The 26,335-nt window shown below is 45.4% G+C and overlaps 2 protein-coding genes across 3 annotated transcripts in view; both read right to left on the bottom strand.

The window, feature by feature from the left end:
- CRISPLD2 (cysteine rich secretory protein LCCL domain containing 2) overlaps positions 1-14,668 on the bottom strand; it is a 35,880-nt gene extending 21,212 nt beyond the window's left edge. Inside the window, exons 1-4 of one of the 2 annotated variants that reach the window (XM_005432367.4) lie at positions 14,199-14,667; positions 10,520-10,566; positions 6,109-6,441; positions 564-682 (exon numbers count right to left, since the gene is read on the bottom strand). In XM_005432367.4, the coding sequence (XP_005432424.2) occupies positions 564-682; positions 6,109-6,351 (362 nt within the window). In that variant the 5' untranslated portion in view covers positions 6,352-6,441; positions 10,520-10,566; positions 14,199-14,667. Of the gene's footprint in view, positions 1-563; positions 683-6,108; positions 6,442-10,519; positions 10,567-14,198 lie in introns of both variants that reach the window. The other variant, XM_027803417.2, reaches the window with a different exon arrangement.
- A 3,858-nt stretch (positions 14,669-18,526) lies between these two features.
- The window catches only part of USP10 (ubiquitin specific peptidase 10), a 52,794-nt gene continuing 44,985 nt past the window's right edge, over positions 18,527-26,335 (bottom strand). Inside the window, exons 11-14 of the mRNA XM_055726620.1 lie at positions 25,540-25,705; positions 23,322-23,466; positions 22,028-22,093; positions 18,527-19,647 (exon numbers count right to left, since the gene is read on the bottom strand). Coding sequence (XP_055582595.1) covers positions 19,460-19,647; positions 22,028-22,093; positions 23,322-23,466; positions 25,540-25,705 — 565 coding nt within the window. The 3' untranslated portion in view covers positions 18,527-19,459. The remainder of the gene's footprint in view (positions 19,648-22,027; positions 22,094-23,321; positions 23,467-25,539; positions 25,706-26,335) is intronic.

Genomic DNA, 26,335 nt, shown 5'->3' with positions numbered 1-26,335 from the left:
TAGCTGGGTTCACAAATCTAGGGTAAAACCCTTCCCCAGGAAGTCAAAAAAAAAGAAAATATAAATCTGCAGTGTTTTCAGTAAAGGGAAATTAGGAGCTGGATAAGTATTTATGGGAAATTCAGCAAGAGATATTTAAGTTCCGAACCAGCAGCTGAATCCAAACATTGTTTCTGAGAAACTTCAGCTTTCAGCCAGCTCTCAGCGTGGTGCCAGAACTCCCCCTTGAAACAGCAGATTTAGGAGCAAGGGTGATGACTTCTGTAGCTGTTCTTTAAGAGTAAGAGTGACCTTAAGCACATCACAGCTGCGTTACTCAAGGCTACAGATAAATGGAGTTACGCACACCAGCGTGGCTTTGCTGGGAACGGGGAGCCGAAGGTGGCTGCAGACGTTGCTGCTCTAACCGTTTCACCAAAGCAACGGCAATTAATGAGCCTCAGCTTTTCTCCCGTCTCCCCAGTGCTCTGCTAAGTATCAACAAAGCACAACCTTGCAACTAGCTCTCCAGAAGCATCCATAAATTGCTTTTTGCAGTGAGCTTGTAGCACCCCGACTCTTACCTGCCCCAGTGAACCGCCAAGTTCTGTCCAATTGACCTGATGAGGACACTAGGCCCATGGTCCCAGATACACTGCTGAGCCCAAGCTTGGGCTGATCTCTCCAGCTCATCATCCCAGGTCTTCAGGGTGCGGGGAGAGAAAAGAACAGGTCAATTTGTCATCTCAGGCATATTACATCAAGAGACCCAACCAACAGCAGCTAGTGGAGAAAGACTAAATTACAACTCACCCCGGCCTGTCATTGTGGAAGCCAGGACATTTCAATAAGGTGCCCTAACCTAAGAGCAAGTTTCTCAAGACAACCCCCTGCCATGGAAATGCAGGGCACTAAAGGGTCTGTTATTTCTCCTGCTTCATGCCATGCTTATTAGGAGGTGCTTTGCATAGGTCAGCAGAAAACACACCTGGGAAGACCTCAAGAACCTCAAGACTATCCACCCTAAAACAAAATATTCTTGGCTCGTGTTTGTCTAATCAGTTAAAAACAACAACAACAACAAAAAAATAACACCCCCAAAAAACCCCAAAACCAAAAACCAAACCCAAACCAAACCAACCAACCAACCAACCACAAAAAAACACCACCACCCAAAACCTCCAAAACCCCAACCCGCTAAAACATCAGGGATGGAGATCTTAGCAGTTCCTCTTGATCACCTATTCCTGAGCTCTGCAAGAATTCTAACATGCAGACAGTGCTCTGATGTAGTTCAGCATGATTTTCCATCTGTTGTCCATACTATCAGGACATTTCCAGGCTTTCCCATCAACCGGAATTCCAACACTGGATGTGTTCCTGCATTCCACCACCAACGCAGCTGAAGATCTTTTGGCCCAACCACTTAACCAAGAGGTGTGTGGGTATGTCTCCTTGTCCCATCTCCCCTTCTCCTTCCAGAATAACTGCCGAGTCCCCCAGTGGATCCAGTCAAGTTTAACAGAGGTGGCAAAGCCCCAGAGCTGTCAAGTCAACGCCACTCTTGCTGAAACAGGCATCAGGTTAGAAGTGACAGCTCCTGTTGAGGTTCCCCCTGAGGGAAGGGTGGTGGTGTGAGAACACTCCTCACTGAGCACCGCCAAACGAGAGCTCAAGCAGGGTACGTAGACTAACAGGAAAGCAGGCTTCGCTGGCTCCACTGCCCAGGAGCGTATTTGGTTTGAAGGCCAGACTTGCTGGACCCAGTAGACAGTGCCCCGAATTCCTTGTGTAATTACTGACGGCTGGCCTGTTCAGAAAGTCCTTAGAGGCTAATTTGTTGGGATTAAAATATTACTGCACATTCCTACAAACAAAACCAAAGAGAACAGAGGTCTTGCAATGTGTCTCCAGCCCATTCACGTGCCAGCACAAGATTACGGTCTTTTTCAACATTTACCATCACAACCAGCTGGTCTTTCCAAGTCCCGTCTTCTCCAGAAGGAAAGCAACTTCTGAGCTCAAAGATCGGACCTGTCAGAACCTGTCTGGAGGACTGGAGGGCATTTAGGCTCTCAAACACATTTAGAAAACAGCAGGTGCTCATTCTGAGTAAGTAGCTGAACACAGTCTCGGGCAGTTATAACCGGGATGGGGATGGACCGCATGTCCCTGGCTAAGGCAACAGGAAAACACAGCGTCTCCTGGAACTTGGTGTGTCTACACTATCTTTGTAAGGCAAACATGAGCTCATCTAACTGAGCTAAGAGCCCAGATCTCTGAGAACAGCTTATCATTAAGCATGCTCAGCAACCCAGCTTCCAACAACATCCCAGCGCTGCTCTGAACTCATCAGCTTGGCTCTGAACTGAGCAGCGGCCAAGCAAACCCATGTCAGCCTGCAAAACCCCGTGCGGACACAGCTCCGACAGAGGGAATAAACCATTTTCCATCTCAGCCCTCCAGCTCCTTGAAGGTGTATGGGATCTGTCCCACCGCACACATGTTTCCAAACCTCTGCTCAGGCAGCTGTATGTCTAGGCACAATCGCAATAGTCTTTTTGTGGTCTCCCACTTGCTGCACTAGGCAATGAGCAGCCACAATCTGCCTTCCCATCCAACACATAAGCCGCAGAAACTCTCCCAAGCACTGCTAGTACTTCAGACTTCCTAGCAGAGCATTATTCCCTGCAGCCTCAGAGGCGGAGATGTTCCAAATCTCCTAATTTAATGCAGAGACATTATAAGCAATAGGCCATTAAATGGAAATCGATGCGAATGTATGCGTTACATCTTCCTTTGATGCCTATGGATAAAAGAAATGAACTCTGACAAGAGATGCTCAACAGGTAATTGGGAACAAGCTACATCTTTGCATGGCTTTGTGCTTGGGGAGTAGAGCAGCTCGTTTCTGCAGGCGGCAGATTACAAAGCCATCCCATTTAAATTACAGCAGTTATTCACCTCTTGCTTCTCAGACGTGAATGCGGTCAGGAGGCTGGAATTATTTCAGAGCAATAAACATATTAAAAAAAATTATGCGATTTCAGACTTTCCCAGCTATGCTTGCAGGAATCCTTTATGCCAATGTTCGTAGCAGTATCTAGGAAGGCTGCTGAAGGCAGAGGGGCCGTGTGTGCCTGTGCTCAGATCCCTTCTCAAGCAGGGATCGAGAAGCCTTTGGGTGTGAGTGATTCCAAGTGATTTAGCACAGGGACTCTTTTTTACTCCCCTGAATTTCCTTTCTGCCAAATTTCCAAACTGCCTTTCAAAGTACAATATACACTGTATGTAAAACACACGCATGGCAAACATACACTATACTACAGTTTGTAGGTTGATATTTAGTAAGAATATATACCACAACGAGTCTGCTTTCTCAGCCTAACTAGTTTGTAAACCTAAGCCCAGACACCTGAATTGCAGTGATCAGGTTTCTCACACAATTTTCTCCCCAGCTCAGGCTTTTTGCAATACTGGCAATTGCTTTTAGCAGTGGCAGGACAGTCCAGGACTGACAAGTCCTGGCAGAAACTTGGATAAACTTTGCTAACCCACACAGAAATACCGTCCCACCCTGACGAGGAAAGTCACTACGCTACAGTTTAGAGGAAGGATGCATACCTTATACATGAAAACAAACTATTTTCCTTCCAGCAATCTGTACCAAGAACAATTTTGCCTTATCCAGCTGTCCTTGAGGCCTCCGCAAGAGGAAAGATTTCTGCCTTTCATCACTGCTGAAAGCCATCTGGCTAAGCTGTCTTAAAAGGTCAAGATGTCCTAGGAACTATTACGTCCTTTTTACTCTAGGCTTATTAACGAGGACTTTGGTTTGGTCTTGGTGCCCATGCATTGCCTGCTGTTAAAGAGCCCAAACCCGCTGTGGAAGTGTTGATCAGAAAGCTGTCAGAGGGGCTGAGGGAATTCTGGATGCGACCAGCTTCATCAGGAAGATGTACACTGCTCACTCATTTCCCATTAACACTGAATACCTGTCCTAGCTTTCATTTATACAAACCCCATAGCAAAACTGTTTCTTTCCTCATTTACTCACTCCACATTACCTTTATTCCATATATGAATAATTCTTTTGATCTCAAGATAAGTCATGGGACCCACTGTGTTATTGCTTGCTTATTAACAGCCTCCACTAACTAAAGTTCACACTGTAACAGAAAGATACATCCCTTTCCTGAAATACATTAGGTCCCTTTGCCACTTTAGATCTCTTAAATACGTCAGATATGGAGCTGGGAGAAGGGACTTTCACGAGGCAGCGTTTGGAAGCTGATGGGCAAGAACAAGTTTACCTACTGATCCCTGGACCAGCACTGCACATCGCCTGTGATGCCCCACAGCAGTACCAAAGGAAAAGAGAGAAGTTTATCTACGTACTAAAGACAGACCATCCTCTTAACAGAGTCCAAATGAGAAGTGTCCTATGCAGAACAAAGGATTAAAGTGAAATTCACGTTCAGCGCATACACAGCATTTCCAAGTAGTATTGGGTAAACACGAATACATGAAAGGCTGATTATAGCCCTTCCAAGTAGCACCATCTTATACTCAGCTTCTTTCTTCACGGCATATAAGGCTTTCATTTACCCTCAATTGCCCATAAAAACCACTAGAAAAGGGCGCTGAGCAAAGGCAAATAGAACAGTGTAACCACGCTGCAAGCGTCAACAGCAGCCGGCCAGCGGGCAGCCCGCCGCGGCAGCCCTCTCCGATCCTCAAAGCCAACCAACACACATTTGGCTTTCCCGTGCTTTGTGTTTACTGTCTGGCGATGAACCAGGTCACCTCTCCTCCGGCAGTGCCTTGCCCGCAGGGTGACACGGGAGCCCGCTGCGAGGGACAGAAAGCACGGGTCCTTAGAAAGGCACGCAGTGTCTGGCAGAGGTGGGATAAAAGACCAGTGGTGGGAACACTCACGGGGACCAGCTGATGGACAGCTGTCCCTCCTTACTGTCCTCTGCCCTCCCTTCTCTTTTCCTTTTCCCTACGGTCACAAAAGGCAGGATTTTCCATTCGTAGCTCTCGTTTCAGCACAGCCGGCAAACAATTTTGTATTACATTTAAGCATACTTTGCTTTTACCCTTTTAAACGTGGTCTTAACAAATCATTAATCGCTTGATCTGTCAGCAGGAGTGCAAGCTGAAGTCAGACCAGTTTTGGTTGTAACTATATTTGCACACTGGGGAAAGGCACACACAAAAAAATTATTTGCCTACATCATTTTGTGGCCCCGCAGTATTTTGATGGCATGTCGAAAATAGCTCAAAATGGGGTCACTGGCATCAGGTGAAAAAAACTATTCATCTGAATTGTTGATGATAAAGGCATATTTCATACGGACACTTTTAAGTTCTCCCTCTGAAGTGGGAGAATACACTGACCAAACTTTTATTTTGGTTTCCTGAACTACAAAAAGCCAATAGCACTGACCCATCCACCCATGAACTCCCAAAGTCTTTCCAGCTACTTCCAGGGACTGAAATTCTTTGCAGATGGAGCCACATTCCTCGAGCCCTGTTTCTCTAAGGTCCTGAGTGGATTCCCAGCAGCATCATGGATGCTTGGCTCACGTTAGTAATCTCTGGTGACCAGTGTATGACAAAAGGGCAGATGGTGGTAGCTGATCAGTTGGGTGGTAGCTGATGGCAACCCATGGACCATCAGAAGTTTCCCTGAGTAGACTGTGCTGTCCCAAAACACCGGTCGCAATGGTCTGAAAGCTTTCACAGGGAGAACGTGGGTTAAACACCAAGGAAAATTTTATGCTTTTATGACATTAAGGTAATGGAAGAACCTGCTGAGGCAGGCTGTGGAATTGCCATCACTGGAGATGCATCCAGGGCTGGGCCAGACGCTAGTTTATGAATAATGGAACCAGTCCTGAAACTATGCAGCGGATGGACTCGATGACCGATTAGTGGCCTTTTCCAACCAAAACAGTCCAATGATCTACAGCATCATTCGCTCCGGAATGAAACTGCTCCAGGAAACCTCTTGAGAAAAACTTAACTTTAGAGGAAATTTGCTACACCTCTTGCACCATAAGGAAAATTAAAATAAAGTTTAAAAATGTAATAATAAATGTAGATATCAGCAGCTAGACTCACCATGTATTCCATATTAGAGGCCACTGGGTACACTTGACCTCTCAGTTTATTGTGGAGCATCACTATCTCCTGCCTGTCTGACAATAAGATGGCTCTCTTGGATCTGGAGTGAGTTTCTCCATCCTGGTATTTACTCAGAATGCTCTCCAGGTGACTTGAGTTGGGCAAGATGAAGCATTCGGCAGCCTTTGTCAGGAGCAGCACGCATCCAAGGGGAAGGATCCAGGGCAGGGCAGGATTCATGCCGCCTCCTCGCTGGCCGGCAGCAGCAGGGATGAAGATGACGGGAGGTTTTCTTGCAGGGGCTCCTGTGGCTCAGCGCAGGTCTGGATTCTGGGGAGAAAGAGGCAGTCAGAGGAGCGCCAGAGAAGCTCTCGGAGCGTATAGCCCTCAACGATGAAGCCGCACAACCCAGGTTTTGGCTCGGAAAAGAGCAGTGCCTACAGTCTAAGCAATTACTGCCCACCCCAAGGATGGGCAGACCCGAACAGCACCGCCAGTGATGGGCACTCAGTGCACTGCACCAGGGAACGCTGCTGACGGCGCACTGGGAGCGGGCATCACCCCAGCCTGGCGGCAGATGCCTTCACCAAAGATGCCAGGGGTGCAGGTGTCACCCTGCGACACCCAGCAGCTCTCAATAACCCCAGCTCTATCCCTCCCCAGGCGGGGAGACATTTGAAGCTATTCACCCAAGAGCAGCTGTTAAAGTAGAGAATGGATATGAATAAAAGGGAAAGTAAAATTCCCAGGAAGCCAGATCGCAGAGGTCAGACATCAGCAAGAGCTATTTTGGAGGCCCCAGTCTGCCAACAGACTCCAGCGGAGCAGCTGGCAGACCCAGCAAGAGTGGCTGTTTATGTGAAATGTCACCGTAATATCGAACAACCAAACTCCCTGCTGGCCCGTGACGCACCGGGGTGTTCTCGCTGACGCATCGCTGTACGGCAGCGGGCCCGTGGCCAGCAGCATGAATTACGGCAGATGACGAGAGGAGCCAGAGCACCCGTCCTCCCCTGGCCAGAAGATGAGGTGTTCCCATGCCCACTAGGAGCCATTGGCACCAAGGGCTGAGAGACATGGTCCCGATTTGGTCATTGCCAGCCTCAAATGGCTTCATTTAATCCCCACCCCCACCCCCTTGCTCCATGGTGCTCCCGCTCCACCTGCCATTTCCAAAGTAAACTCTTCCTCCCTTCCTCTCTCCCCTGCCCCGACCTCTCCATCTAATGAGCCTTGTGCGTCCTGGCCGGTTCTATTTAGCCCACAAGCTATTCAGGGAAGGAAACCTGTGTCGCCGCGTGGCTCTGCAGCACCTACTGCTCTTTGGGCAGGATTTAAGAGCCACTAGAGCAGAATCAATCCATCGGGGCAATAAGCACCCATACTGACAGTGCAAACACAGCATCTCTCTCCTTAGGGCTAAATTTTGGAAGAAACCTTTCCCATCCCTTTCTTCAACACTAGGCGAGGATCTGGTTTTGACAGCACTGTTACAAGGCACGCTGAAAGCATTCCTATGCAGCGTCATGAAACAAACCCCAGATCAGCAAGAATTATTCGAGAAGGTTCAGCCCAGTGACAGGGATTTGGACACTCCGAGACTGGACGAGTTGGAAGCCACTCAAGGCAGGGAGGCACCTTCCAGCTCCCAGGTGGAAAAACTACTCTCGAGCAAAGTCCCAACCCCCTGTCCCCTGGCACAACAGCACCTGCGGAGGACAGTGGCAAGCACGAGGTGCTTAGCACAGGTGGGGAGCCCCAAAAAACTCTTGAGGCCACTGAGAACCCCTGAAAACTTGTTGGCTGTCTACACAAAATGAGACAAAGTCCCCGTTTGAGGTTTCTTGCTTGTACTGTATTAAGGCAGATGAAAACCAGCTGCCCTCAGCCCCTCTCCAGGCAGCGCACGGAGCCTTTGCCTCACAGAACAATGCAGGAATGTAATTTGCTCGGTTTAGGTAACGGCTGCTTATTATTTCCTGCTCTGCAGAGCACGTCGAACACACACGCCTTGTCCCCAGCTCCAGGCACACCTGAAAGACAGGACGTTCGGTGGCAGCGGGACAAATCCTGCTCTAACCTCATCCTCTTCGCAACCTTGTTTGCTGGCATGTACTTCCCCCCCATGCCAGAGCCCAGCTTTCTAACCTGGCTGCAGAGGGGCAGGGGAGGCAAAACGAGCTGTTGCTTTTGTAGACTGTCTGACCCAAATTCAGGGAACAATTCCTACTTTGAGGCACTTCCCAACGAGTTTAAAAATAGATGCTCTGCCACAGCCGTTTACAATGTGGCCATTTAGCACCAGCAATGTTCCCTGCAGCCTGCCCTGTAGGTAGAGCAGGCGCAACAGACAGCTAATACACGCTGCAGCTGTACCCCTTCATTTGGCCCCGTGCCCTTTGCTAAATAGGAGCCGGCATCCACTACCCATTTAAGGCAAACACTGAACTTACAGAAAGGGCAGCCTGAAAAAAAAAAAAAAAAATCAGCTGTAACATCTGAAAGCCCAGAGGAGCTGCCCCACTCACGGCTGTGCAATGAAGCCAGCGCGTCTGGTTTCGCCATCCAACCAAAACCTCGCAACAGATGGTGCATTATTCCTCGGGATGCTCTCCCCTGGATCCCGTTAGCGAGCAAGAGGATACTAGCACCTCTCTTAAATTAGGTCGCTTTGGCACTATCTTCTTTTTCACTTGGGGTGTGCAGGTCCTTCTCCCTGCTTTGGCTCGCACTCAAAGGAAGAATGAAGCAATCTGAGAGGAGCAGGGAGCAGAGAGCTCCCGGGCCAGAGTAACTGCAAACAGCAGGAAGATGCTCACATTTAGAAAGTTCTTACTGATTTCAGATGTCTGTCCATTTACCTCTCCTAATAGCCTCATGCCCAGGTGTAACAAAACACGTGGGCACGTGTTAAAGCTCAAGCAGCCCAAGCGCCCTGCAGAGCCGGGGCAGCGGCTGCCGGCTGGCTGCACCCGCAGCTCCTCGTCGGGGAAGAGCGAAGTCACACTGCCTTTCAGTTCCGATCTGACATTATTCGGAGAAAATTATCAGCTGACAGTCAGCTGAGGAAGTCTCTGCTGTTGTTTTCAAAGGTTCAAGAGAAGCACTAGCCTCCCTTCAGACACATGGGGCCCTTGATACTGGTGCCAGGTAAACATCTGGGAGCATTCAGGAATGAGTGAGTCAGCAGAAACCCAGTCCTTAATATGTTGTAAAGCCTGTCCAAACTGGGGACAAAGGGGAGGCTGCCTTCTGGGGTCTGAGGAAGTTCCAAAGCAGCACCGGACTTTGGAAAAGATTATTTTTAGAAAGCTATTTCCCCAGCTAATGGATAGTGTCTGTCTTTCACAGAAAGCAGAAGAGCTGGTAGCATTTGAAGCCTGGCACGGAGCACTGCCTGCTAAAGCCACACGCAGGCTGACTTCTGTGCTCCGTTATGTCCTCGCTTCACCTTATTCCTTACAGCTATTGATCTTTAACTGCCCCCCTGGTAAAGGATACGAGTGAGGGTCTATTCCTTGGTTAAGGATGATATTCGCAGCCAAAAAATCCCGGGACCTGTGGAATTATACTTGGAACAAGCAGACAAGGCAGGAAAACGCAGAAGTTAGCTTGGGATACTGGCAAAGCATCCAGAAGAGCAGAACAGAGGGAAGTTAGCCTAGGACCAGCTTCCAGCCTGAGTTAGCCCGGGATGAGCTTCTAACCTGGGCCAAGAAACGCAGTGATAAAGCCACAACATACTTAAGGCATTAAACCCCAGGTCGTTCATTCATTTAACAGAGCTGCACACATTTCAAGCTTTGAAGAACTGGGTTGGGTTCAAAATAAAAGCGGGATGACAGGTTCCTTGACGCAGGATATAACATCATCTGCAAAGAACATGCCGCAGATTCAGCATCTTCAAGGCCACGGGCCAAAGCATCTGGATCTTCCATTACAATCCACTCCCACAGAACTGAAGTGGGTGAGTTTCTATGCAAAACCACATGGAAAACCCACTGGTAAGAGACACAACATGTGGCGACACTCTGAAATTCCTTTCACACAGGACTTTAGAGCAGAGCTGCACAAACAGGCTGCCTGGAGCAGACTAGATGTGCCCATGGGTAGTCAGCTCTTAGAGACTGCTACAGCATCCCTTAGATATTTTCTATTTGCGTAGAAATCCACTCCTGTACTTGAAAACTCCTCCTATTCATTCAAGATTCATGTTTATTAATCTTGCATTAACTTCTGCTAAAGCATAAATAAGGGAAGCTCAGGCACATTGTGCTATTTTATACCATACAGGCAACTTTTCAGAGCAGCTCCTAAAATTGTGACTTCTTAATAGAGCCATTTCTTGCACACACCCCCCACACCCCCCAACCACATTTCAGAAGCAAGGACCAAAGCTGACACTTACCTTACCGAGTACTTCCAAGTCTCCAGGAAATTGTAGCTCCTCCAAGCCTGCTTGTGGAAAATAAATTATATATCTGAAATATTTAAAGGAGGAGGTGGGGAAAAAGGATGAAATAAGCCTTAGGAGGTGTGAGATGTGCAAGGTCTCAGCTCAGCAGCTTGTACCAACTGCAGTCTCACAGAGCTCCCCAGTGGTATTTATGCTCTCCAGGCAAAGAGGACAACCCTGGATCATCCTGTTTGGCAATGGGCCTGTAGCAATAACGACAAGGAGGTAAAAAAAAAAAAAAAAAAGGGGGGGGGGAAACCCCAAACCACAAAAAGGAGGCAGGAGCAAGGAGCGGAGGGGTGTCGCTTGGGATCTCAGCAGTTTGAAGATAGTCATTGGGGTTCAGCAAATTAGGACCATCCTCCCAAAGGCTGAAATGCAACACCCGGGGAGAGGGGGAGAGGAGGAGGAGGAGGAGGAGGAGGAGTGCAGCCAGATGATCATATAAAAGGGTTTTGCTTTGCTTTCCCTTGCAGTCGGCTCTCGGGCAGAGCTCACAGCCCGGCAGGTTCCCAGGGCCATGGGAGCATCCTCCTCAGAGCCGAGGGGCGACCGCCGCGACGCCTCGGTGTGGGGCTCGGGGGACTCGGGAGGGGGAATTCATGAAAGGAGTTTTTCTGCAAGGGACTGAAGCCAGCTGTCTCCTCCCGGCTGCCAGGTCAGCCATTTTCTGCTTCCCACAGGGAAATCCCACCGCAGGTCCTGCTGCTCCCGGGCTGACAGCTGGGCTGCACCCCCACAGCAAAGCGGGGGTCCCAGCTCCGGCAGCAGGGCTGAGCAGGGTGCAGCCCTCGGGCACACCCCATGGCATTCCCCCCCCCTTTTTTTTTTTTTCCCGGAGCTGGGCATTTGCTGGGAAACAGAAGATTTATCACCCTCCGCAGTTTGTTCCCAAAGCTCTTCCAGCACTGACATTCCCCACGTACACCCACGGTTCAGTCCTGCTGCTCCAGCGCGACAGACGGACTTACGGAGATTAAGGAAATAAATAAGTTAGCAGCACGTCCAGGCAAGGCACGGCTCACCTCTTCTGCCGCCCCAAAAACCCCAGCTTTTGCATCAACCTCTGTGCCCCCTTGTTGAAACACAGTTTTATTTGCTGTGGAAGGAAATGACTGAGCAAAAGACAAGCTGAAAGCTTGTTGGGTTTTTTTTTTTTTTTAAGTAAAAAAAAAAAAAAAAAAAACAGGAAAAAATAAACCAGTATCATGAGTAACAACATGAGTGTATTACAGCATCTCTGTTGCAGCAGCCACAAGCCTGCAGCAGGATGCTGCAGTGCCCGGAGCGAGCAGGTCCAGGCATCACCACCCATGGGAGTCCCCTGGGGTCCCCACCCAGCAGCACTGCAGGGTCCCCCAGCTGCTGGCACGTACCCGGGGTCACCCAGCCCGGGGCAGCCCCCTGTGGAGGGGGCACCAGCAATGGCCCAGCAGGGAGCCAGGGCAGCATCCATCCCCTGGATTTGGCACATCCAAGCAAAGCAGCTATGATTTTTCCAAACCCACCACCTAGTTCTCTCCCCAAAGGTCTGGGAAAAAAAGTCCTTCCATTCCCCTCAAGAGTCAATATTTATTTCTTTGAGCAAATCACCAAACCCTTTTATTTAATGCTTACAAGAAGGGAGCTTACAAGATACTCTGCCACTGAGAGGCTTATTTTAACCCAGCAGTGCTCAAAAAGCAGAATGACATTTACCAAATTTGTTCAACAGTGCGTGAGCAAAGCAGCAAATATTGGCAGCCGAGAGAGCAACTCCACCGAGCAAAGAAAACAACCCCTCTGAAGTCAGCCCTAAGACATATCTGCCGATTTAATCTTTTACACCATTTTTTAAAATAATTCTTCAGTAAGTAGCAGATTCTCATCACTTGGGGTGCACCTTCAGCACTGTGCGCGTGCTGCCTCTTTTACCCAAGCAGAGCTGTGACATGGGGGGGACCCAGCCCTCCCCCAGTCAGTCCCAGTCCCGCAGCCTGGTACAGCCACAGCCCCCCTCCCTGCTGCCCTTCCCCACTGGCCACATTCTCCCAGCTGTATTTACAAAGACTTTCTGTGCGCTTCAAAACAAACTGTGTATGTAACATATGGCCCGTCGTTTGGCCCTGCCAAGGCTGCTCGCTCCCGAGAAACCTCGGATGCTGCCCCGACACGGGCAACTCAAAGACCACACAGCCCTGGGTCAGCAGGAGGTTCTGCACCGTTTTGCCTTAAAAATCACTGTATCATCCCCTTACTTTCCTTGCTCCTCTGATTCACTCTGGATCGATGAGTTTGCTGTGTTTTCAGAAGGCTGCTTCTGTATGAAATGATGAAGTTCATCAGCTGAATGATGCTGCAGCCCCCTGTTCCCCAATGCCCCTGAATAAGGAGGGCCAGCGGCAGTGAGCCACCGTGCCCCCCCAGCTGCCAGCCTGAAACCACGCAGCTCCGCAGCCCTGACTCACAGCCCCCAGAAAGTGCTGCTCACTCCAATTACCAGAAAGCTGAATTAACTCGCTCTACATCTCACATACCGATGTACAAATGATTTCCAGATCTCAGAGAAATCCAGTATTTTGTAATCTCCCCAAATGTACCCACGGGAAATGAATTCCTTTAGGATGGTTTGGGCTGTCTGACTTCTCTATCAAGCCTGCTGTTTTACAAAGATCTATTTTTTAATTATTTTTTTTTAATACACACCACCACGGTTTCCCTGTACAAGCTGTGCACGGTTGTGCTTAGGGATGAGCACAGCCCAGAATGAGACTTTTTACCCACCTCATTTTGCCTCGAGTCAGCAGTTTCAGGTCATACATTTGACCCAAGCCAAAACAATCAGAAGTTACTTTTAATCATTCAGCGTTATTACTGCCTTGATTATAACGTCTCCATTTCATATGTGGTAAAAGCCACATAAAGCAGGCTGCATATGTAAGTATCTATTAGGAGAGGAGGCTTTTAATGTAATAGCCAATGAAGAGGAAGAAACACAGATTTCGCAATGCCCTCCTAATTGAGCATGCAGACAGCACGTCTTCATTCTCAACGTCAACTATTTTCCCCTTTATTTACTATTCCTATAGTAGCAGCACCAAACCTGAGCAGGGGCAGCGCGAAGAGCAGGGCAAGAGACCCAAAGCCCTCGTGCTCCGTCCTGTTACCACCTGGCTTTGTCTCTGGCTCCAGAACAGAGCGAGTACAGGGGGGACGGGGGGATGGAGCAAACCCAGTGGCAACAAGAAACGTGCAGAAACTTCAGAAACTTGGTGTAGTTGTGTGCAAGAGCCCAGTGTGCCCAGTGACCCCAGCAGCCCGAGCAGCTCCCGCTGGGTGCCAGGCAGGCAGTGGCATGGCCGTGCTCCTGCTTGGGGCCACCAGCCCCTACCTCGCTGCCTACTCACATCTCCCTCCCCCACCTGGGCTTTGTCTCTGCTGGAGGATGATGCAGGGGGGTAGAGGCAGCCAAGGAACCCTCCTGAATCCATCCTGCCCTCCCGCAGGGATGAGATGAGGATGCTCCAGTCTCCTGAGCGCACGGCACAATGCTGCCTTGGCATTACGCAGCAGATGGATTAAGAGCGCGGGGATTCTAAATCACGGGAGCGAAAGCCAGGCATTTACAGGTTTACTGCGAAGCAGAACTAACCTTTGGTACCAGGAAGGCCTCTTCGTTCTTTGCCACTGCTCTCCTGTTTTGGGGCAGCCCGGACTGTGACCGCCAGGGTTCATCTGCGGCTTCTTTTCCTCCTTCCTATAATAAAAAAAACATTTCCCCAAACATTTAATCTGCTGAGGATATGCAAGAAAACGACTCCCCACAAAACTTCCCCAAGCCTGTGCTGTTTCACCAGTGCCCAGGTAAGACAAGGGAATCGGTGCACAAGCAGCAGCGATTTTAGAAAATTCTGGGGCACCGCTGACCGCACTGAGGACGAGTGAACGTACAAACCACGAACCTCCTGCCCACGTTGCCACAGCTCACCACGCCTCCCAGGCCCCTCCGCAGCGAGAGATGCTAGAACACACTTTTTTAATAATAAAGGAGCTGGTACATGTCTGCAGACTGAAACAGTTCAGAAATACTAACCCAGCGCTCATCTTTGGTGATTTCACCCCAAAACAGAGACGGCAAACTGCAATCACAAGCTCCGCAGCCGTTACAGCTGGTTATACGCTAATATAAATTCTTTCCAAAATCCTGCTCGGGACAAGAGAGATTCAGAGTACATGTACGAAGAGCAAGCCCCTGCCGGCAGCCCACCTGCTCTTGGGGGATATCATGGAACCCCCCACGGTTTCGTAATTAACACCCAGAGACCTCCCCCACCCCCAAATACCCTGTGCTTTGGGTAACCTCTCGCCTGCCCCATCAAACGCTCCCCGCGCAGAGCCGGGTGATGGCCAACACTCGTCTAACGGCCTCTTGGACTTCCACATCCGAAGCTTCTAGTTTTGAAAACTTTGGGTCTGAATATGCATTTTTAAAAAACACATTTCTTAAGACCTGGTTTAACCGTCAGTAAACAACCACGCAAATTACGGTGTACTGGAGGGGGGGTCGTCTTGGGTGTTGGGGTTTTTTATCTCTTACATAATCACTGACAGTCAAAGCAAATAATTGGCTGCAAATTCCTTGTTTTGCAATGATGGGAGGAGTTTAATATAGAAAATAAAAATTGCGGTTATGTGTTCACATCAGTGTTGCCACATACTTTTTACTCCTCCCCCCACCCTGAGTAATACACTGCAGAGGACAGATTTTAGCAACAAGTGCATTTGTAGGATCTTAGTGAAAAATCAAGAAATTAATACCATCTGAACCACTTCCATTTCATACTAAGAGAGGATTTCAACACTTGCTTTTTGAATTACTCATTGCCATTTCTTGTGAATAATTAATAACACCTGAAGCCTGTTCGTGTTAAGTGAAATCTAGAATTGAATATACAGACTCAAGAACGAATTGCATTTATACAGCAGGAGTTTCTCTATGTCACCTTCTCCGCTCCTGACAACTTTTATGAGATGTTGATACAGGTCTTTTACGAACAGGAAAGATCTCGGTTGTATAAATTCGGTTTCTATATTAATTCAGTTTCTATTCTTTAACCTCAGGGGATAATGCACAGGGGACAGGAAAAGTCCTTGAGCTCCTGCAGCTGCAGGCACCGTTCAACACCAAACCCCTCCCGAGAGCAAAACCAAATAGCACAGGACGTTCTTAGGACCAAGCCTGTATTAGGTAAAAATATATGATGCAATTCAATCGTAATTTAAATACTCCGATATTAATCCATCGCATATGCAGCAACACTAAGCAAACCTCAGCGGAAGCTAAGCACAGCTAAAGGAAATACTAGTAAAACTGCGGTCATCGTGCATCAGTTCTTTCTTTCTCATCTTGCTCCTCACTTCTTCCTCTCCCTCCTCTTCTTCTCTTTACCTTTAAAGCTCCTTCTGCTGCGCTGGACTCCACTCTAAACCGCTCGCCACGAAGCGGCACCCGCTCCGGGTCACACACCGGCATTGCTGAAGCCGGGGAGTCGCCCATAACCGGGAAGACTCGTAGGTTACTTGCAGCAAGGCTGAAAATAACACGGCGTTTCTCTTCCTAAAGCCAGCAGAAAAGCTGAACGCCACTTCACTGCACATTCCCAAGTCCCGGGAAAGCCTTGCAGGGCTGCTTGCAAGCAGCAACCACCCCCCAAAATAAGATTTCTTAGCGCACCTGTATTACAAAGCCATCCACAACTGGTTAAGACACCTGTAAACAGTAAAAGCTTTTTGCTAGAAAATCCCTCGCCGTTCGAGAGTCCCGTTCGTGCGAGAGCAGACCAGCAACATACGGTTCAATTTGTTTCTACTAAATACAGCCGACGTCCTACCCGCAAACTGGAACCTGTAGGTTTTGAGTAACGTGGGTCAAAACTCACCGGCCAACCACCTCATCCAGTCAAGACCGAAGTTAATTGCAAGGGCCCGATACCAAGCAATATATTAATTACCGATCACCTGCAATTTTATCTGGGCTGCTCTGGTAAGCCTTTCCACAGGCTACTGGAGATACAGGTAACACCACACAGCCACGAGAAAGAAAAAACAATAAATTATTCCTGCAGCACAGAGAACAGCTTCAGCCAGGGTGCGGAAACAGGACACGAACAAACCACCGGCACAAAACAGTAATTTCAAAATCTGGTTTCTTTCTTACTGGGAACCCACCCTCACTCCCCCCAGGTTTCAAATGCAAAGCAGAACCATGTCTCACCAGCCCTGGCTCTGGGGTAATCCCCAGGCGGGTGGCCCTGCGTTGGGAAACCCTGGAAAGCCCAGCCCCGCAGCAGCCCCCGGGCACGCTGCCTCTGTAGCCCCAGCTTCGGGGCACCGTGCCCAGTGAGCAGCCGGGAGCGGAGGTTTTCCCTCTGACTAGCCAAAATCAAAACAAGATTTGGACAGGCAATAGTTTCCGAGTTGGTGTAATGTCACCAACATCAAGAACAGCGTCTCGGTCACAATTTTAAAGTCAGAATATACTACTACAATGTGTTGAGCAACGAAAAAAATAACCGTACGTTTGGATATCCAAAACAAGCGACAGAACACCATTAACATTTTCACAGCATCAGGACTGGGGTAGCAAGACAGACATGACAACGCTTAGTAATTCAAGAAAGAAACCCACCATCCACTTGAAGCTCCCCCAGCTCTAAGAGCACCGGACCACCCACTGAGCCTCGCCACAGCCGCGGGGCCAGATGCTCCCAGTTACAGCTGGTGCCCAGCACGCCGACACCCTGGGAGAGCATCCCCAGCCGCCAGCCACTGGTAGGAAAGACCCACGTTCTCCACCATCCCACGACACTGTCCACAAGTCAGAGGGCAAGTGTTTTCATCAGCAGGTCTTACTGCTCATCCGACACCCGGCCAAGCGGCAGGAATTTTGTTTCTGCTACAGGAGCCGCACGTCCAGCGGGACTGCCCTGCCAACTGGAACCGCGCCGGCTGCCGCCGCCATTCAACGTCTCCACCTCTGCCTGCCTCCAGGAAGCAGCCGGGAATGACCTTCCCCTCTCCTGCAAGGCCACCAGCGGCCGTGTGAGGTGGGCAGCAGGCACAGGGCAGCCCGGCCAAGGGGCACGTGCTGAAACCCAACGTGTTCACCCAGCTGCCGCCACCTCCTGCAAAAGCCCACAGCGCTTGGCACCAAAGCCCCCGGACAGGCAGGCCAGCCGAAGCAAAACGAAATCAGCAAGTTAACAAAATACTAACGGAATTTATTGGAACGCAGTGCCTGTAAAATTAAAGCAACTATTTTTATATCCACAGCTTTGCAGAAAATATTTTTTTTCCTAAATGTCACTTTAAAAAAAAATGAATCACATTTGGTAAGAGTATATACAGTTTAACCTTTTACTGACAATCCGTGTTTAATCACTTGCAACTGTAATGCCTCTGCAACAATGCAATAAGCACATAACACCACTAGCATCCAATTAAGGATTAAACAATTTTTTTTTTTTTTTTGTCGCCTCAGGAGCAAGAAAGGCAACAGGAAGCTGATCAGTTTACCAAAGTTGTGAATGAAAAAGTCAACCAGCAAAAGAAGGGAGTATTTTAGTCAAAGGCAAACAAAAATCAAACACAACCTGCAGGGCTTTCCCGTGGGATCCAGCAGGGATCCAGCCCCCTGCTCTGGCTGCCCTGGCAGTACCGCGTCCCGCAGCGCTGTACCTGCCCCGAGCTGACCGATCGCCTCTCCCTGTCCCTCCCCGCTCAGAGTGCAGTTCCACCTTGGTGACAAATAGGAACATGTCTGAAGTTTCAAGAAGTTGTAAAAACAACAAACAAAAATCATCTACACTTCACCTGGGGAACGCCAGCTACCCCTCGTCAAACTGCAGCACAGCAATGTACTGCGTTTCCCAGGGTTGGTTTTTTTTACACTTGAGGAAAAACAAAACCCACAGACACACCTTAAACCAACTTTGTGACTTTTATTGATGGGCGACAACTTTATACTTCTAGATATCACTAAACTGTGTACAATTAGGAACTCAACATTATAGGAGAGCAGACAGCAAAATTAAACAAAGCAGACTTAAAGAAATATCAATCTTGATTATTTTGCCCATTTTTTTTAATTTCATGTACACAGAAGCATAAATGCAGTTTGAAATTTCTTAATAGCAATAAAGTTACAATCACCCATCTATATAGACTAACATCTTAACTCCAAATATTTGATCTGCAATGTGTACTTAAGCAGTTTCTCATCGCACAATTATTAAAATGTGTCTTCCTATCAGGAACCAGCAACTCTGCATTTTGTACGTTCGTACATTTTTTTGAAGCACATAGGACCATTTCCATCTCATACACATCGGCTCATATTTTACCACTTATCAAAAACTATTGGGGAAGCAGAGAGCGCTTTTCATTTTTTTTATTTTTTTATTTTTTTTACTTAAGTAAAGATAAAACATTTTCACAGAAATCTACAAGTTCTGTTGCTGGTGCAGGGTTTTCTTCTACTACGCAATTAGAAAGTGGGAATCAAATGCAAATCCCCTTTTCTTATCTTAGGATTCAGCATTAACTCAGATTAATATTTTTTGTGTGTATTTTTGTAATTCACAAGACTGAGTCTTTCAACCAAGTGACTTCATTCTGCAAAGTCAAAAGTCAACACAAACTATGTTGTGCACAAACCCAAGGTAGTTTCCTTTATCACTCTATCCCATAGTTGCAAGGGAAAAAAGAAAAGAAAAAAGGGGAAAAAAAGGGGGAAAAAAAAAAAAAAAAGAAAAAAGAATCACTCAAAAGAGCATGTACAGGAGAAAAATGTTAGTGATAGTTGGCGTTCTACAAAGCAGGTATCTTGCACACACAGCGTAAAAGGGAGAAGTTTCACAGCAGGTCAACTCGGCGGTAGTACAGGAGGTAGGCTGTGCGCTCCGCAGACGGCTTCACCACCTGGTACTGGTTTATCACTTTGACTGCCTGGTCATCGATGCGTAACCAGCCATTTAGACCAATTTGGAAGACGTCCGTAGTGTAATGGCCACCAGTTGCGCTATTTCCATGATGATAGACAACTGCAAAGAGAGATTCGTGATGCACATATACACTATACATAGTTAAATCTCCACTGAAAAAGTAAAAGACGACAAACTGTCACCTATTGCTTTCTTCACGGCACACTCACGGCTCAGCCAGATGACAAGAGCTGGCTAAAGCAAGAATCTTTAAGTGCCGAGTGTTTGCTTGCTAACATTTGATGCTATGTAATACTAGAAATGTTTCTCCAGCACACCAAATCTCATGATTCTAAAAGAAGGTTTAAGTCAATTAAGAATGAAAAGCACTGAATTGGTTTTTTTTATAACTTCCTAGGGGATTTTCTGGGAAGGATTTGCCTCACAAAGGCCACGTGCAACAGTGCAACACACCCTTCCGAGCCTCCAACAGGTACTGCCAATGCTTAGCGAGATGTTCCAAACCACACGCTCGCTCTGTCTGCTGACACTGTTTTATTGAAACTATTTGTAAAAAACAAACAAAACAAGGAGGTAAAACTATGTAGTAGTCTATTAAAAAAAAATCAGGCTAGACTTTTCAAACTGCATTGATTACAATTCTAAGTCAGTTATTTCCCCTCTGACCATTTTTTTTTTTCATTATTTTAACGACAATTTAATTATGAAAACAGGTTCTGTGGAAGTACCAATCTACAAGTTTCACATTTATTAGTTCCCTGTAAATACCTTAACAAAACTGAACAGCTCTGATTAACTGCTACCACTGCTGCTTCCAAGAGAGAATCTAAACTGGCTTCTTTCCTCAATTATCTCTTGTTGTTCGAAGTGTTCTGCAGAAAAGACATCTCAGCTCTCCTCGCAGAAACCAACCTCAAAGCTTAATGCTGAGCTCTCGGTGCTAGCTGTGGCCACTGCCTCCGAGCGGATGAGACCTGTTTATGTACGTAATTCTAAGGATGCATATAAGAAATTGCATTTAACTTCTTCTAGGAACATGTGAGCCCTAACCATATACTTAACAAGAATAAACAAAACCCAGAAGGAATTGCCATATTTGACACACGAGCAGAAGTATGTAACTATGAAATCGTTTACACTCTTTTCAGACAAGTCACACTTCAAGCTTACTCAGATTTTCTTCATACTTCTATGAAAACAAACATTTTACAGTAACTTGACTTAAGCAAAGCAAAAAGACAGGCTATACTACATACATGTATTTTGGGGCATTTAGGAAATAGTTTTTTTACAGTAGCTTGATTATGAATTACTGACTTTCTAAAATTTATCGTCAAAGTATTTAGGCAAATCCTGGATGATACCTGAAATTTAATTCTTCAAAATTATTTTAGTAATTTTGAAAATAGAAAATAAATTTTAATAATTTAAAGTTCATCTAACAAGCTCAGTTTCTGTGGATGAGAAGTCCTAGCCTGACAGAAGACTGAAGTATTGCATTTTTCCACAGATGAAGTTAGAAAAAAATTACAGCGGTAATGCACCTTCTTCAAGCCACCTTAAATACACTGTCTAAACTCATCCCATGAAAACCACTATCAATTAAAAAAAAAAAAAAAACAAAAACAAAAAACAACCACTGTCAGAAACAGTCCTGAATTTCCACAAGAGACAGGTAAGCTATTTCCCTCTGCAACCTCAGCGGTCACAACACTGGATCCAAACCACCCAGTCACATAAGGCCACCAGCACTGGCACAGATTTGGTGATGCAGAAGGCAAGACCGCCGGTTCTCCAGTTTATTATGTTCTCCTGACGCCAACACAAACAAGCAGGTGCAAATCGTAAACTGTGTAGGAGTTTTCAACTTCAAGAAATTCATTACTGCCCAGAGGCTGTTTTATTCAAGATTAAAATGCTGCTTCTGAATCCTTACATGAGCTTCCAATCTTAACTACCCATTTAGGTTATTTCATATACATCACAGATACTCTTAAAAACATTGTTTCCTCACACAAAAATCATCGTCTCCTCCAAGTTAAACTTTTCCACTACAATACGCTATTCATACCCTGCCAGCAATACTCGTCCTGAGGGTTCAAAGGGATGCAAAGCCAGCATTCAGCCATCTCCAAAGACACATAGAACTGAGAATATGTGGTATATTTTAGGTCCAGTTGTATTGCAGCTGTATTTCAGCTACTGTTGATACTTTTCAGGGTGGGTCTGTTACAGAACACTGTTGTTCCACAAAGCTGGATCAGTGAGATATATAAATACAGACGTAACAATATATATGTATATGCACATACACAAAAAAACCCCACCACCAAACCCAAGAATTTGACACCCACAAGCTACCTCACTGTAATCTAAAAGAAAGTATTTTATATAATCCACGAAACTTCAGTGTTTCTAGAATTCTATATGCAGAATTTGTATTTTCAGTACAGGGGCTAGAGGCATATAGACAAAATACCTGCAAAGAGCCGGTAGGTTCTTTGGCCTTTAAAAATTTTACTTTTCACACCAGGAGATAGTAGTTCTGGAGGAGGAAAAAAAAGTCACAAAGGCAATAGTTAGCAAGTTTAAAAATTCAGTTTCAAAAGGATCAATTGTTTCTTGGAGAAACCACCACTACGATAAAGGGGAAAGTTTAATTGAAATGTATTATACAGCCTTTAAAGAATGGTGATGGTTCCAATACCTCACAACCAAGGGAATAAATTTCGAGGTTTGCCGAACACTAATATTTACGGAAGGTTTTAAAATACCACCCAAAAAAAAAATGAAAAGAAAAAAAAAAAAAAAGGAGGGGTCAAAACATCAGACTATTTATTCTTTTCTTTTCATTCCTGATGTCAGACAGTGACAAAAATGAATTTCAGATTCCAAGTAATTTTTGTCAGTCAAGGCAAACCGAACTAGTTCTACAAATCTATATTAAGGAAATTTAAAAAATAAAATATTAAGTAAAACAAAAGGGTACTGTCTGATAAGATACGTATCTCAAGATATGAGTCATCATTACTCGATTTTTTTATTTGTGCTACTGGCTGGCTAACAGTCAATTACTCAGATCAAAACAAAACTCGTTTCCTTTGGCAAGCTTCAGATGCTGGATTATACGCCAGCTCACACCTTTCAAAAATCAGTACCTCAAGACACTTGTTAAATGAAAGAAATTTGTTGTTTAACCTCTGAACTATGGCTTGTCTACCTCCAGGCTGCATTTTCTATAAAACACCAGTTTCCTTTCATCAGCCACTGTTTATTACAACAATTTGCAAATTCTCTGAATGAAATCTGAGATAAAAATATCTAGTATTACTTGGCGACAGCCTTGTATAGGGACAGATATACTCCTCATTCAACAGGATCACTTCCGATATTTGTCCTCAGCAGTCCTACGGGCAGGAAGCCCCTATTTGACCAGCCCAATGTCCAGGTTGTCCCAAAAGTTTTAAGATCTTCTGCCATTATGTTCTTTGCAAAATGGATGCCCAATCTCATATACAGGCAGTATCAGGCTGGGCAAGACAAACCCAGAAATCCAAATATATTCATTTTATTCAGGGGGCAATGAAAGGGGAGGAAAAAAACAAAAGAAAAAAGATGCATACAAGATACTCATCCAGATTGCTGTTTCCAGCAACAATGGAGATGAAGTCTTGCGCACAAGAATGAACAAAACTGGAAAACAAACAGATACCCCCTCGGAAACACATTATCTTTTCCCTAAAAACTGGAAATTTGTGTTTATAAGTCTTTACCTTTACTAATTTCCAGATCAACAGGATACTCAATATTCTTGATAAGCTTCTGACATCCACCAGTTTTCTCATACACAAACCGCTTGAGGTGTAAAACAAGAACAGGTGGGAGTTCTTCTAGTGTCACCCTTCGACTGATCTCCACCTAACACACACAGAGAACAAAGGTGATGAAAATCTGTCATTTTTTGCTAAATGCTCAAAATTACTCCTTGAGAGGAATAAATATTTAAAATTAAATACACTACCAGGAAAAAATCACGGATTCCTTGTTATTATTATATTAATTTATGATAAACTCTGCAGTATATGACTTAAAAGCACACTGGACCTTCAACCAAAGTGCTGTCTTACAGGAGAACTCAATACTTTTAGTAGAATGTAACATGTTAGAATGCTTGTATTTCCACTCAGACGCTAAAATATAAGCCAGACCAAACCTCCAGCACCTAATTTGAACACCCATTTCTTCCACACCTCATAGCTGAACACTGGATTGTCAATAAAGAAGTTAAACCCATCTGCAGTAAAAAACAAAAAATGAATGACTAGCAAAACAAAAATCTATGTGGCAAATCACGATGAGTTTGCATTGCAAACGTTTCTTTCACATGGAAGATAACTGGAGAAATAAATGTTGCCCAACACTCCAAGTACACAACGCATACAAGTTTCAGCTATCCATCTTCAGCTTTTCAATAAAAAGGTCCATCCTTTAAGCATGTTCTCATGTGGACTATTCAGAAAACTTACAGACACAAAAATGCACATCAGAGAACATCTACACCTCAAGAGCCTCTTTCTATCCTAGCCTACTGAAAGAAATTATGAACAGTGTACCCAACATTTCCATCCAAGTAGTCCATGCACTCCAGAGATGATGCTCTTCACCGATGTGCACCGTAAGAAGCAAGGCAATACCTTAGTGTGGGAAAAAGTTTAATTTCTTACCCTGTATCAGGAGTTCTCAAACTGTAAATGTCAAAAGTTTGCTTTTCTTCCTTTGAAGTATTTTTCTATTGCAATTATTACTATTACGTATGGTATTATTTGAAAAAGACAATAAAAAAAAAAATGCAGAGATGCATGAGAATACAGAATAAAATGTCCTGGTACTTAAAAGTGACAGAGAATCACAGGGCTTGGAGATCTCAGAAGGTCTTCTTACTCCATCCCCTCTGAATCAATTATAACAATCTGTGTAAATAACTGGTGTTTCTCCAATATTCTCTTAAAGCAGTGAGGACAACTCCACAAGCACCTAGAGTAGGTCTGATTCCTACTTACTGTTTGAGTATCACTGAGACAAATCATCTCTTCCTTTTCAGGGCAGCCTTTGACATATTATACATTGGGTTCCATCTCCCTATGTTCATGTTTTTTCCTCTTGATTCTGCTCCCCCTTATTGGCTCTTTTTACATCACAACTTACACTGCCATCCATTTTGATTATTGTTTTCCAGATATTCTCTGTGAAGAACATTTTTTTGAACTGATGACCTAAAACTGAGTATAATATTACTGACAAGTTGGGGTTTTTTAGGGCTGTGTACTGCAAACCAGTCAACTACAAAGCGCCAAGGACACTGGATGGAGGTGCTACTGGCTATTGAAAGACTTCAGATTATTAAGCCAGAGAGAAAGACAGTGATCGTTACATGTTTTAGTAAGGTTCTAGATGGACTTCTATTCAGGCCTACAATCAATTAATTTTTTATTATTTTTAAGTGAAATGCGTAAATCAAAACCCATCGAAGATAGCCACACAACCATGCAAGTGTTCTGCTAACAAGAATTTTCTTCTTAAAACTAGACCATACGCTGAAGAGCTGCTCCTTTATCAAGAACATCTGGCAATCCCCAGGCATCAGTACAATAAGATCAGCTAAAAGCTATTTTACTCATAATAGTACGTGTTACTATGACAGTTCACCCCGTTAATGTAATATATACTCCAGTAAAATCTCCAACCAATTACTACAACTCAAAAAGCACCTATTTAAAGGCATGGTTTTGTGTAAGGGTTAGCTCTCTTCCTTTCAGTACATGTGTTCAATTGTAACATATTTTACCGCTGCAGGACACTTTGAAAAGGTTGGTACCTCTTTTGTTAACATAATTAACAGTGTTCAAGTAAGCATTTGTAAAGCAAGACCTGTACAAAAACCCTTTTAAAGAGTTCAGTATTTGACTGTCAAAAGGGGTCAACAGAACACACCTCTTGCTTGGTTTTTGTGGTATAACCCTGGACAGACTCTCTCGCCACCAAACTTTCCAACGCATCCTGAACTGTGCGTATCTTGTCTGACTGGATGTCCAGTTGCAGGGTGAAGAAAGGTTGCAGTGTAGCAGACTCCTTAGAACTCTGTTGGTACACAACAGATCTATGGAAACAAAAAGGTTAAAATGTAATAAAGCAGACTAATTTTCAACAATACAAAACCTTCCAGCAAGAATGAAGTCTACCTTCGTTACTCAAACTATAGTTAATCCAAAACAACACACACAAATACAAAGGTTAAACGTGTTTCAACCACCTGAATCTACTTTACTGTGATTCGATTGATTTTCACATCCACTTAGAGCATACAGGGATTATAGCTTAATTGTTTTATACATGCAAGGATTAAAACAGTTATTGGATAAATACCAAAAGTTTAAAATACTGAAATTTTTCATAAGGCATTTAAAAAGATTCATCTCCAGACTCTTCATGTTAAAGAGTTTTGAAATTACGTTTTCTAACAGATCTTCAGAAGTACAAAATACTAGTGCTTATCTAACTGTTGTTCTACTGTAAAAATTACAACTGATTCCATGTCTTCCAATAAAAATACACCAATTTTTTTAGTCATTTCACTAAACCAATTTCACAGTGATTTTAAATTATTTGCTTAAATCTTGCCACAGGAAATATAAACTACGCTCCACTGAGGACTGGCATTTCCTTTTCCTCCCATCATTTTCTGTGTCCAGACTCTGCCCATGTACTCCTTTGTGCAGGAACTGGAGTC

Source organism: Falco cherrug, chromosome 14 (assembly GCF_023634085.1).
Source record: "Falco cherrug isolate bFalChe1 chromosome 14, bFalChe1.pri, whole genome shotgun sequence".
In the NCBI taxonomy this organism is placed as follows: Eukaryota; Metazoa; Chordata; class Aves; order Falconiformes; family Falconidae; genus Falco; species Falco cherrug.
This window is presented reverse-complemented; position numbering and strand designations above follow the sequence as displayed.